The 12,647-nt window shown below is 38.5% G+C and overlaps 3 protein-coding genes and 1 long non-coding RNA gene across 4 annotated transcripts; 3 read left to right on the plus strand and 1 right to left on the minus strand.

Annotated features, from left to right (window-relative positions):
- Positions 1 to 3,893: 3,893 nt before the first annotated feature.
- Positions 3,894 to 7,936, plus strand: Spt (Spitting Image). Its single transcript, XM_076438885.1, has 12 exons — positions 3,894 to 4,031; positions 4,118 to 4,327; positions 4,651 to 4,836; positions 4,905 to 5,078; positions 5,162 to 5,286; positions 5,346 to 5,848; positions 5,910 to 6,112; positions 6,184 to 6,385; positions 6,451 to 6,657; positions 6,765 to 6,854; positions 7,106 to 7,393; positions 7,457 to 7,936. The coding sequence occupies exons 1-12, from the start codon at positions 3,978 to 3,980 to the stop codon at positions 7,765 to 7,767; spliced, it is 2,553 nt and encodes an 850-aa protein (XP_076295000.1). The 5' UTR covers positions 3,894 to 3,977; the 3' UTR covers positions 7,768 to 7,936.
- LOC143216140 (uncharacterized) lies at positions 4,167 to 8,285 on the minus strand. The gene is made up of 3 exons (XR_013010518.1): positions 7,920 to 8,285; positions 4,895 to 7,854; positions 4,167 to 4,306 (listed from the first exon to the last, which is right to left on the minus strand). It is a non-coding gene; the product is annotated as an uncharacterized LOC143216140 (long non-coding RNA).
- Positions 8,286 to 8,300: 15 nt separating this feature from the next.
- On the plus strand, positions 8,301 to 9,360 carry LOC143216137 (V-type proton ATPase subunit e 2). The gene is made up of 4 exons (XM_076438962.1): positions 8,301 to 8,443; positions 8,604 to 8,651; positions 8,736 to 8,823; positions 8,906 to 9,360. The coding sequence occupies exons 1-4, from the start codon at positions 8,346 to 8,348 to the stop codon at positions 8,927 to 8,929; spliced, it is 258 nt and encodes an 85-aa protein (XP_076295077.1). The 5' UTR covers positions 8,301 to 8,345; the 3' UTR covers positions 8,930 to 9,360.
- Positions 9,361 to 9,815: 455 nt separating this feature from the next.
- On the plus strand, positions 9,816 to 12,641 carry Sou (required for meiotic nuclear division 5 protein souji). Its single transcript, XM_076438923.1, has 7 exons — positions 9,816 to 10,154; positions 10,540 to 10,823; positions 10,890 to 11,027; positions 11,097 to 11,395; positions 11,472 to 11,574; positions 11,643 to 11,797; positions 11,873 to 12,641. Exons 1-7 carry the CDS (start codon positions 10,019 to 10,021, stop codon positions 11,934 to 11,936), a joined length of 1,179 nt encoding a protein of 392 aa, XP_076295038.1. The 5' UTR covers positions 9,816 to 10,018; the 3' UTR covers positions 11,937 to 12,641.
- The last annotated feature ends 6 nt before the right edge of the window (positions 12,642 to 12,647 follow it).

The raw sequence follows: 12,647 nt of genomic DNA on the forward strand, positions 1-12,647 counted from the left end.
AAAACACGTGGAGGCAGGGCTTCTTGTTACGGATTACGGGTAACCAGAAATGACAAACATTCTGAACTATCCTCAACTATCCTTCGTGTGCGGTGTCTAGAAAAATCTTCATCTATTTACGTGTGGTATAGGCGTATGCAAATCATATTCGCGCTATGTATATGTTAGTATGTTAGAAACGAGTTGCCAGTCATACATACGTACTTACATACAATAAATACACAGATAAATACACAGATGTATGTACTTATATAGATTATACTTATCATCTGTAGGTATATGACACAATATGACACAACAAGGAAGTCTGTGTATAAGAATAGACTGAACGCCTTATGGACTTTCTTGGGTCGCTTAAATTGCTTTACCGACTGAAATTAAGGCCTAATCCACAGACGAGATCTATATGTCTATATATAGTCTATATATATAAGAAAAACTTCAACAAACGCTTACAGCTATTAGAAAGTATAAAAGAATATATGTAATTGATTATATGGATATATAGGGAAGAGTCCCCTCTATATTTTCATTCAAACCTGAACTGTCTCGCATGTTTAGTTTTCCCATAACACCCAGGGTATCGCCACTCTAATAGGAGAACTGTTAGCACGAATTTAGTACTATAACACGAAATAAAGATGTCACTACTTGCAGGAGTAATTCTCAAACAGTCCGCCAGATGGAATTGATGCCAGTATTTTGGTGCACGTTGTAAACAGTTGTAAACAAAAATATACGGTTTCAATGTATTAGGTTGGAGAATCTTATTATTCCGGTCGAATAAAATTCTGGAGCCTGGAGGTGACAAACTCGTTGAATGCCGTTTCAGCATCTCTCTGGGATTTGAAGCATTTCTCACGCAAGAAGTTGTCGAGATGCTTAAAAAAGTGGTAATCGGTGGGCGAGAGATCTGGTGAGTATGTTGGATGAGATAGTTTCGTAGCCTAATTCGTTCAACTTTTGAAGGGTCGGCCGGGCGTTGTCGTGGAGAAGGATAGGACCATTTCTGCTGACCAGTGCTGGACACAAACCTTGAAGTTTCTTGTGCATTTCGTCGATTTGGTGGTGGTACTTTTCAGCTGTAATGGTTTCACCAGGATTCAGGAAGCTGTGGTGAATCAAACCGGCCACAGACCACCAAACTATCACCATGACCTTCTTTTGGTGGTCAGTCGTCGTCCTTCGTCGTAGTCTAGCCACTCAGCCGATCGTTGATTGCGCAAAGGAAGGACAGATGACCCTCGCTTTCTGCGATATGCGATATGTTATGCGATATGCGATGTGTGTTGTATGATCTCGATGTATGTTCTGCGATATGCGATGTATGTTATACAATGTTGATGTGTGTTACGAGATATAAGATGTGTGTTACGAGATGTACGATGTGTGTTACGAGATGTACGATGTGTGTTACGAGATATACGATGTGTGTGATGTGTGTTATACGATCTCGATGTGTGTTACGATATATACGATGTGTGTTACGCATCTACACACATCTTATATCTCGTAACACACATCACAGACATCGTATATGTCGTAATACACATCGTACATCTCGTAACACACATCGTACATCTCGTAACACACATCTTATATCTCGTGTTATACGATCTCGATGTATGTTGTGCGAGTTGCGATGTGTGTTGTACGTCTCGATGTGTGTTACGAGATGTACGATGTGTGTTACGAGATATACGATGTGTGTGATGTGTGTTATACGATCTCGATGTGTGTTACGATATATACGATGTGTGTTACGCATCTACACACATCTTATATCTCGTAACACACATCACAGACATCGTATATGTCGTAACACACATCGTACATCTCGTAACACACATCTTATATCTCGTGTTATACGATCTCGATGTATGTTGTGCGAGTTGCGATGTGTGTTGTACGTCTCGATGTGTGTTACGAGATATACGATGTGTGTGATGTGTGTTATACGATCTCGATGTGTGTTACGCATCCACACACATCTTATATCTCGTAACACACATCACACACATCGTACATCTCGTAACACACATCTTATATCTCGTGTTATACGATCTCGATGTATGTTCTGCGAGTTGCGATGTGTGTTGTACGATCTCGATGTGTGTAACGAGATGTACGATGTGTGTTACGAGATATAAGATGTGTGTTACGAGATATAAGATGTGTGTTACGAGATGTACGATGTGTGTTACGCATCCACACACATCTTATATCTCGTAACACACATCGTATATATCGTAACACACATCACACACATCGTACATCTCGTAACACACATCTTATATCTCGTGTTATACGATCTCGATGTATGTTCTGCGAGTTGCGATGTGTGTTGTACGATCTCGATGTGTGTTACGAGATATACGATATGTGTGGATGTGTGTTATACATTATTTTGCTTTTTATTGAGCCAGTTCATTGTTAATTGCTGTGATATGCATTTGATGTATTCTCATTGTGAAAAAGTTTGTAAATAATGTTTAATTTGCAATATTTGTAATGAAACAGTGTTATCGCGCTTGATAATATGGTTTGAATTTATTAATAAGTAGAAAATTGTACATATACTTTTTGTAAGTGTTACAATATTGAATATACTGAATTTAAAATGTATTAAAATGTTTTAATTTGTTTTATTTTCAAATAAAAATTATAAATTAGCAAGGAATGGGTAGTATGGATTTAAAATTCCCGCGTTTACCCGTTAGTTATATAACACGAAATTCAGATGGCGTTCGATTTCCGTGCTAACAGAAAAATACATTGAGTGGCGATACCCTGATAACACCTCATTTTTTATCACAATCATGCATTTTTACAAAAATCGATGTTCTTCAAAATGTTGCGCGATAGAGCAATTTTACTGTTGGATTTGGAATTACCCAACAGTAATTGCTGAACATATTTGTTGTTGTACATTGTACAGTGTTGTCAAACTCTCTGCAATTATTGGCAATTATTTATATATCCAATGAATTTTTGTGGCCCTTTTCGAGGGTCACGTATCCCCATTACCATTTTCCTCCAGCGAGTTTTCCCCTCTCTGATTTCACGCGATTTAGACGAGTTTATGCCAGAATCTTCGTGCTACAAATAAATAAATAAGTCTATTTCTGTTCTGAATCGTTGTTTCGCGTGCTGGATAACTTTATTTGCATGCAAATAGGCGAAATATAAAAGATAATGACGTTACGTGACCCCACAAAAGTGGGCCGCAAAAATACGTTAGATGATTGGTCTATCCTTATACCTCGTCTGTGGTCTAAAGTTCATAATAAAAAAAATAGTTCTGCTCTGTCGATAATGTTTGACGTGTTTGACTAAGAATTTGAACATTATGCCGCCATATTTAATGGCGCTATAGGTACTTTGAGCGCAGCAAATGATTCTTGCCGAAATTGATATTGCGTCTTACGGAAAAAATACCAAGAATCATTAATGCTCCTCTAAAAATTAGTATTTCGATGCTTTCCCGTTGGGATTTTTGAACTTTTGAAAACTCCGAAAGATCACACTCAATCACACTCCTTGGAAGGTGGATTGTAGATCATTATTTCCAAATAATCCATCACCGAGAATCGCTGAAGCTTCGCGTCTGTAAAGATGTTTTGTGATTTTGCGACGCGCTGCTGTTTATTTACAGTGGACGAGCGGTAAATAAGATTGTTACGAAGTGTGTGAAACACTTCTGTTATTGCTTGTCTTTATAGAAACGATTATTCGAAAATTTCTATGGGCAATAGAATTCACTCTGACAACGACGACGTCAGCATCGGATTTGTTGTTGTTTTGACAGATCGTGAATAAACAGAGAATGGTGGCGACGTGAGAAATGAACGAACACCGAGTTTCATCGTTCAAAACAGACAAAAACTATTCATTTGCTGTATTCACATTATTTACAAACAACCACGAGTCGCAAAGTTGACAACAACGTTTGATTAAACGAGGAAGGAAACGACAAAATGTCTATAAAAACGAAAGAAATAAAAGGGATATTGATACCCATAGAAGAACAGGTAATAGTATACATTGGCAGCTCTTATTTATGACTACAATAATGTCCACTTATAATGGTATTGGTTTCTTACATTGGACACTTCAGGTAAATAAATTAAGAGAACTAATAGAAAGTAACTCTTTGTGTGCGAATGATACGTTGCCAACGAAATCGACTCTTTCCGACCGATTAGAACGTTTAGGAGAAAAATTTGATGCTCTGCGGAAGGAAGATATTGTCGATTATGAAGAAATGGAATCAAGAATTGCTGGTATAGTACAGGAGTTTTGTTCCCTGGAACACATAAAAGATACGGTACGTTTAATTGAAACACGAGTCAACAGAATTTGCTATTCATTGTGGTCCTTAATGTAATCCTTGCCTTGTCATTTCTTGATAATACAAAGACAGGATTTATCAGTAGTCAAAAGTACTGGATAGGAGATCTGGATAGAAAAGGCATTATTTGCATTATTCGGCAGCTTGTAGCTATCGCAGCTTTATGAAAATAGCAAATTACACCTTGTAAACGTAAAAATAGGACTTTTAAGGGCAACTGTGGCCTTGATTGATCTTTTATCTAGCATTTTCGACTACTGAAATATTGGAAACGAGACTACCCTGTTAAACATTTTCAGAGGGAAAGTGTAAACAAAGAGACAGTCGAGAAAATCCTGTCAGTCTTGTTCGATAAATTTAAATTAGCCCTAGAAAATTTGGAGAAATTAGAATGTCTGCCGCTGAAGCAAAGATTAATCGATTGTTTGGATTATGTCAGCGAAATGGGTAAAGCCAATGAAATCGAACATTTTCAGAACATAAAGGTATAGTAGATACTTCTGTAAACTATTGTCAAATGCTTTAAACAAATCATCAACATACCTTTTTCTAGGAGTTTGGAATGTCCATTTTGGAGTTGCTCGGGCCGTTACAAATATACAGAAAAAGCTTAGCGTCTCGTGTGGACGCAGAGAAGATCGTATTATATTCGTGTCAGCTGTGCACGGCGTTTAAATTATTAGTCCAAGTGGTACAAGAACAACATAAATTGAACGCGTCCATCTATGTAATGGCATAATCTATGATATCCAGTTTATCCATTTTATCCAACTTTCCTCTAATCGAACGTTCATTCTTTTATTCGTACAGAATTGCAAGAAGTACATCTGTGAAAGGATTTGTTTCTGTTTGACGATGATATTGGAAATACTGGACACGCCGGATCCATTACCCGAAGATGAAATACTGGAAAGAGAAGATCATTTTGTTTATAGGTGAGATATCGCGCGCTTAGGCTCGCTAATGAAACATTCAATGTTCCGTTTGCATCTAGAATGGACTTGGTGTTGGATATATTGGCAGAAATGTCAAGCAAATCTCAGGAGGACCAAATAGAAGAATGCAAAGAGTTGTGGGTACAAATCGAAGACGTATTCGCGCACGCTATGGCAATAGCACAAGTCTGCAAACCTTGCAACTTTAAAGCAATCACCGGAACCTGCCATTCTATCATATCGGAATACGAGAATTTAAAGTTTCAGCTAACGTCCGAATCGTCCGACTCTGCTTTGAATAGTTTATTTATGAATAGTTTAAACGATGCGCTCTATCGTTTGGAACGTAAAATTAACGTGTCGGTACTGAATCTTGTTATGGAAGTTTTCAGCGACCGTTTTAACGCCCTGAAGAAACTGTTCACGATCTGTGGCAATCCGTTGATCGCTAAAAATCGATCCAAGAACGATTTGTCCGATGCTGTGGAAGATTTCGATCAAATTATAGATAAGACTATGCAAATCGGACTGTTCGCTGTTGCTTCCTGTAAAGATAGAAATCGTAAGTTGTAGAAACGTGTAAGAAACCAAAGTGCTCCTCATTCAACGCCAATTTGTTTTAGGGATCATTCAGATTCGAAATTCTTTAGCAAGTCTTGAGTCATTGGAGACTGAATTGATTTCATCGATTACTACTTTTTATCTACATCCCGAAAGCAAAGAGATGCGAGCAAACGTAAAACTGTTGACCGCCCAGTGGAAACTGGAAATGAATAAGTTACACGACGCTATCAACCTGGTTATGGATTCGGCAGCCTATTGCGAGGTATTACGATAGATGCAGCACAGCATAAAATATGGTTTGAACAAAGTCTTGCCTTACGTATTATTATTTAGGTAGTTTTAGACGATCTTCAAGAACGTGTCGCAATAATGTCAACTTGCCTTGACAATAGAGAGCCAGTAACCCAAGCGCAGGTACAGAGCGTTGTGCTTAGATCCGCGTCGTTGTCTCGTCAAATCAGCACGACTATAAACGACATTGGAAGCGACATCATTGAACGGCAAACGATAATGATGATCAGAGAATTGAAAGCTGGTAAGAGTTTACAAATTGGATCTGTTGTATATGTTGGGACACGTGTAATCGTGTATACTTTCAAGCAATATTCGAAGCTGACGCTGCATCGAAAAGTCTCTTAACGGACAATGCCACGGAACCGCAACAGTTGCGTGTAATAAAACGATGCGAATTAATCTTGAATGTCGTGAAAAGGTTGCATCCTGCTCTGGTTGGCATCATGAACAACACGTCGTTGATAAATTCAAACTATGGAAGGAACGGGAAAGGTCAAGGGGACACCATTCATGGTACATACATACATCGAATCTTGTCACAGCACACCATATCACATCACACTTAATAGTCGCTAGAGCAACGTTGTTTCGATATTGATCATAATGTTCGTTATTCCCAGACATAAATAGTCGGTTGGCATCCACGCTTTGCGTATCGTCTTACGATCGCCGACAAAAGTCTGTTACGTACATCAGAACACCGTACACAGGTGAAAACTTTTCGTAATGAACGTAATAGGTAGACTGCGGATCTTTAAAAACAGTAAAGGATTAGAAAATTTTTAAGAATATCGTAATGTTGTTTTTAATGCAACAAAGTCATTAAGGGATGAAATCAATTTTTATTTTATCCTTGCTTCCCACAATCAATGCAGAACATTTTTATTTTGCATAAAGATCCGCAGTCTAGTAATAGGCGATCGCTACGCGTCCGTAATTACATCTATCCGTAATTTTTCAGTGAGCAACTACAAATCACCGTTGTCCATACAATCTGCGAATAGCGTTTGCAGAACGCAGTCAAATTTATCGTGTCTGATACCATACATCAAGAAAGGTCGTGAAATGCGAACAGAACGTTCGGTCATGTATAAAACACCGCGTAGACACGATACCGTTGACCGATTGTCGAGAAATGCCAAACCGAAGACCAGAAATCTGTCCAACGTTAGACAACATCTCTTTAGCAGAGACAGTATTAGTTCTCAAGATGATATTTGCTTAGCCGAAGAAAGTATCAACTTGACAGGTAATTATCACGTTGGTTTCGTGAATATCAACCGGCCATTATCGATGCATTGACATTTTTCAGACATTCTGGAAAAATTTGTAACTTCTTGCGCGACTTTAAACGGGACTACATCGAAATTCCACTCCGATAAATCGCAGGACGACGCATCCGATGAGTCGAACAAAAGTAAAAAGTCGATCGCAAGAATGACGGAGCCACTGGTTGAATCGATTGAAACTCAATCCGAAATAACAACTCGTCAGATAGATCAATGTTCTTCAATCGGCGGTGGAGATGGGCCATCGGTCGTAGAAGCGTCGAAAAGTTACAGTGACGTTCAAAGGATGAATCATACCACTGAAATACCGCAGAAAACATTATTTGGGGATTAAGCGTATACATATGTGTATCGTGTATTTCTATAATTCAGCGAGGACTTGTTCACTTTTGTCGAGTTCCAATTTCAGTGTATGTATTTTCTGGAACAAAAGATGTGAAGTATAATTACCTGCATTTCCATCATCATTCAAATAAAATGCCTTACCAGGAAATAAAAAAAAAGCAGCGGAACGTTTTATCCTTGCACCTGGAAAAAATCGACATTTCTTTGCGCTATTCATTTTGAAATTTCAAAAATATTGTCTATCCAGGTTTAGCATAGAACAGAACCTATGCTATGGTTCTGTTCCATGCTAAACTGGCGTGGCTGTGATGTCAGAAAATGCTCCTGGTGTTAGCACTCTCAAATCCTCTCTGTTATCAATGACTGTCGGATTTAAAGACTTCGATCCTTACTTCGATTATCGAGAAATCGTATCGTATCGTGTGCGACCTATCGACTACGTATTTACTTTCGAGATATCGAGATTCGTATTCACGTGATCCACACTTGTCAGTCGAGTTGCCAGTTTCGTGGTTGTTCCAACCCATTTGTTCAAACATCGAAGAAACAATTAATTAAAAGTATAAAATGGGAGCATCGTTGTTGCCAATATTATTTTTTACAGCACTTTGGGCCGTAGTGGGAATCGTATTACCCATTTTTGTCCCAAAAGGTGTTAATCGGGGGTACGTTGCTTATTTCGTTTCATCGACTTCTTTCATAGGAATGTCTATTTTTCGAAGACTATTAGCGTTACAGAAAAAATATCAATAAAACGTCATGGCATTGTCGTACTGTTATAGTCGCATGTGATTCTTCTACTAACACGCCCTTTTCCATTTTCAGGATTCTTCAGGTTATCCTTATGTTGACAGCGTTTACGTGCTGGCTATTGTAAGTTGACGAGAACTCCGTTAAAAATACTTCAATAGATTTTCCTAATACTTATGTTTCTCCATTCTCTATTTGTTCTTATAGCTGGTTATGTTGCTACATGGCACAGATGAATCCGCTCATCGGACCAAAGCTATCCAACACTACGATCCTTATGATGGCTCGTGAATGGGTAAATATTATATGTACATATAATCTTTATCGTGGTAATATCTTCATATTACGGTCCATAACTTTGATATATTCTTTTGCAGAGCAACGTAGAGTTCGATGCATAATCTGCAAGAATCGAGCAATACTATTCAAGTGGGAGCATTAAAATAATTCCATAAATATAATGCGTTATCGTTTACGAAAATAAATTGTAGAGATGAAGTTGTATGGTTGGAACGAGCATTGGTCGATTAGGTATTTGCAAACGTTGAATTCCCCTGATGACTTTTTCATAATGTTACCATTCCTGAACACGCAAAAAGTTTAGTTACAATTGCTGTACAATTTAATCGTTGACCCATTCGTTCAACGTTCAATTCGTTCGGTAAAACGACTATATTGAAAAAATGTGTACAGTACACTATTCAGTGTGTGAACTGTATGTAATATATGTAAAAACAGCCAACACAATAATAAAAATAGATAATAAGTGACATATATGTACATATAGGTTCGTATTAGTTTTTCTGTTTATTAAACTTCTATGTATCTTTTCCATTATGGTTTCAAAGCAAGTTGGTGATCCGAAATCGATATGAATTTGACGTGCATGATGCGCGCACACGTTCCAAGTTCCATGTTCCGTGTTTCGTCGTTTCGTCCAGTCCAGTCCAGTCCGGTTCTCGGATAATGCATGGGTTCCACGCGCATGTGTGACGATTTTTAGCGCCAGTACCGTAAAAGTGTGGCTAAAATGAGGTACCTTGGTCACCCTGCATAATTCCGCAAAATTTGTTATTGTTTGATTTTGAAATATGAATGTATAACATGTTTGCGTTGTATTAAAATTTAATATGTGTGCGTACATATAATATAGAAACTTCTGAATTCTTCGGGTAACTTTCCTGCCAGTAATAGTTCCCCACAAACTTAGAACGTAGATTGTCGTAGATACGTTCCTGCATTTAGTCGCGCATGTGCGTGAAACCCTTGCAATATGTCTCGTGTCACGGTGATGTCGATAATGTAGATTTGCAAGCATTGTCTTCATTGTCTTGTCGTGTCGGGCCAGTAGCGAGCAGTAGCGAGCAAGACGCGCGGGTGAGTGCATCCATGTTTACGAGTGTGTGACTTGGGAAGCCTATGAGGCATGTGATTCGTGCATAAAGCAAAAGTGACAAGTAGTGACGCGATATCAGCCAGGAAAAACAATAATGGAGGCGTGTAATGCGGTTGAACGTGAAGTTGACAAAGTTTTATTGAAGTTTGGTGCAATAAACGAGCATGCGGAGATGGTATTGCGGGATTTAATAAATCATATAGAGTCTCTAAAAAAGGAATTCGAAGAAGGTAAAATAGCAATGGCTAATACTACCATGTCCCGATGACATTCCATACAGCGAAAAGTAAAATTTTACTGAGATCTTCATATCTATAGTTATTGCAATGCGCGGAGAAAAATTTGGACGATACTTTAATACGAACACCGAAGGATACGTTGATATCGTAAAATCGACTTATCGTAGTCCACGAATCTTGCAATCTTTTCGCTTCTACCATCCTTTTCTTTACGTACATTTCTAACCTCTTTTATTGAGGCGGTAAATCAAATGTCTTGTAGCATTTAACGCGACTAGGAATTCTCAATTCAAGAATGAACCATGGAAAATTCGTGATTCTCCTAAAATGATGGTACTCTAATTTTATAGTGGTGACGTTTCTTTTTTCTTTCCAGCACCGTCCGATCATGAGTTGACACCAGGTCAAGCGCAAGTGTTGAAAGACACGATGAAAAAGGTACGGGAGACCGCTCATCACTTGGCTACTGAACATCGGGAACTGCATAGTACAGTGTCGAAAGTGGGAAAAGCGATTGACAGGAATTTCATCGCTGATTTCGCAAGCACCAGCAGAGAAGATGTTTTTTCTGGTCCAGAGAAATCGCATATGCTGAATCAGGTCATTTGTCAGCATTTCTATCGGCATGGAATGCTGGATATCGCAGCAGAACTAGCAGCGGTAATTGTATAATCGTACACTTGTACAACCGTTAGGATCAAATTTACCCGTAAGATTTTATTCTAGGAGGCTGGAATCAAAACGGACGAAGGAACAGGAGAGCCGTTCACGGAATTAAATTACATACTCGACTGTTTGAAACAGAGAGATCTAGAGCCGGCTCTTTCGTGGGCTAAAAAACACAGGGATGCTCTCTTAGCACAGGTATAAACAGCTTTTCGTACAGCTTTCGAAATACACGTAACAAAGAATAACATGCCATCGTGTTGGTAGAATTCGTCCCTGGAATTTCAGCTGCATAGATTACACTTCATAAAGCTAGTTCAACAAGGACCTAGTAAACAAACCGAAGCGATAATGTACGCTCGACAAAACTTCACGCAATACGTAGGACGCCATGGGAAAGAAGTGCAAGCGTTAATGGGTACACTACTTTACTTGCCAAATGGAATACAGTCCTCCCCTTATAGTCATTTATTAGATCCAACATTGTGGTTGGATATTCACGACGTTTTCACGAGAGAGGCATGCACGTTATTGGGCTTGAGCGTCGACAGTCCTCTTTCAGTGTGGTACGTGTTTTATGTTTCACTTTAATTAGAATTTGGAAGACAACGCAGATTGTTAGAAACGTGTTCTCCGTTATAGCATTAACGCGGGATGTACTGCGTTGCCCACGCTATTAAATATTAAACAAGTGATGCAACAGAGGCAAGTAACGGGAGTCTGGAATGGAAAAGACGAGCTACCCGTAAGTAAACGTTTTTACACGATTCTCTTATGATTACTTGTTATGCAAACGTATCTTTTTCCATACAGATCGATATAGATTTGGGCAAAGAGAGCCGTTATCATTCTGTGTTCGCTTGCCCGATTCTACGGCAACAGAGCACGGAAAACAATCCACCGATGAAGCTGGCCTGCGGCCATGTGATCTCGAGAGACGCGCTCAACAAACTCACCAACGCGAATAAGTACGTAAACGGATAGAAACAGGATTATACAGAGTTCTCTCGATAATTGTTCAAAACACGTCGATTTTCTTTCAGATTGAAATGCCCGTATTGTCCAGTGGAACAGAATCCGGAGGATGCTAGGCTGATATATTTCTAGGATACTGTGATACAACTGTACGGAAAAGATATTACAGTTGTTCCGTAACGTCACGCCTAAACCGTTTAAGTATTTAGTGACTTTTGCTGGTACATCCTGTCTCATGAACTCTTGTGGTAAACGCGATAATCGCGGTAATTACCTTTCATTTCCCTTATCGGGATGCACGGGATATCGTTGAACTATTCGATTCTTTTGGTTAAATTCTTTTAGTCGTCGGTAACAGTGTGACAACCATTAATTTCAGTTAATCATTTAATATTTCGACATCTTTCAAAGATTAACAAGTCATTCAAAGGTAATCGGATTCAACATAAATGAAATATATTAATCGAGTTGCGATTTAGAACGAAATATATATTTATATTCGTGTACCCGCGAATCTGACGATACTAACATTGTAATTGCATATTTTGGTAGCACGAGCTCTCGAACATACACGTTAAATATCGTCTCACTCACCATTAAAGCTAACATCCTCTCGTGTTGTGTCGTGTCGTGTCGTATCGTATAGTATGATATCGCATCATATCGTATCATGGCATATGATCTTAATCCAACCAAGAGTTTCGTGCTACAGTTACCGATAACACTACCTTTTAACGAAATATTTTTCTAACTTGAATATTTAGAGAATAAACAAAAGAAAATGTATATCTATGAATTGTATATCTATTGTAAGAATATTTCGTACTGTAATTAAAATAATAT

The sequence above is a fragment of the Lasioglossum baleicum genome, chromosome 15 (genome assembly GCF_051020765.1).
Source record: "Lasioglossum baleicum chromosome 15, iyLasBale1, whole genome shotgun sequence".
Taxonomy (NCBI): Eukaryota; Metazoa; Arthropoda; class Insecta; order Hymenoptera; family Halictidae; genus Lasioglossum; species Lasioglossum baleicum.

What these genes read in the sequence shown, in the direction of transcription:
- Spt (XM_076438885.1), top strand. Translation starts at nt 3,978, where the DNA reads ATGTCTATAAAAACGAAAGAAATAAAAGGGATATTGATACCCATAGAA. An exon ending in AACATTTTCAGAACATAAAG is followed by an intron (nt 4,837 to 4,904) that starts GTATAGTAGATA and finishes ACCTTTTTCTAG; the next exon opens with GAGTTTGGAATGTCCATTTT. An exon ending in GATCAGAGAATTGAAAGCTG is followed by an intron (nt 6,386 to 6,450) that starts GTAAGAGTTTAC and finishes TATACTTTCAAG; the next exon opens with CAATATTCGAAGCTGACGCT.
- LOC143216137 (XM_076438962.1), top strand. Translation starts at nt 8,346, where the DNA reads ATGGGAGCATCGTTGTTGCCAATATTATTTTTTACAGCACTTTGGGCC. An exon ending in CCAAAAGGTGTTAATCGGGG is followed by an intron (nt 8,444 to 8,603) that starts GTACGTTGCTTA and finishes TTCCATTTTCAG; the next exon opens with GATTCTTCAGGTTATCCTTA. An exon ending in TTATGATGGCTCGTGAATGG is followed by an intron (nt 8,824 to 8,905) that starts GTAAATATTATA and finishes ATTCTTTTGCAG; the next exon opens with AGCAACGTAGAGTTCGATGC.
- Sou (XM_076438923.1), top strand. Translation starts at nt 10,019, where the DNA reads ATGGAGGCGTGTAATGCGGTTGAACGTGAAGTTGACAAAGTTTTATTG. An exon ending in GGGATGCTCTCTTAGCACAG is followed by an intron (nt 11,028 to 11,096) that starts GTATAAACAGCT and finishes TCGTGTTGGTAG; the next exon opens with AATTCGTCCCTGGAATTTCA. An exon ending in AAACTCACCAACGCGAATAA is followed by an intron (nt 11,798 to 11,872) that starts GTACGTAAACGG and finishes ATTTTCTTTCAG; the next exon opens with ATTGAAATGCCCGTATTGTC.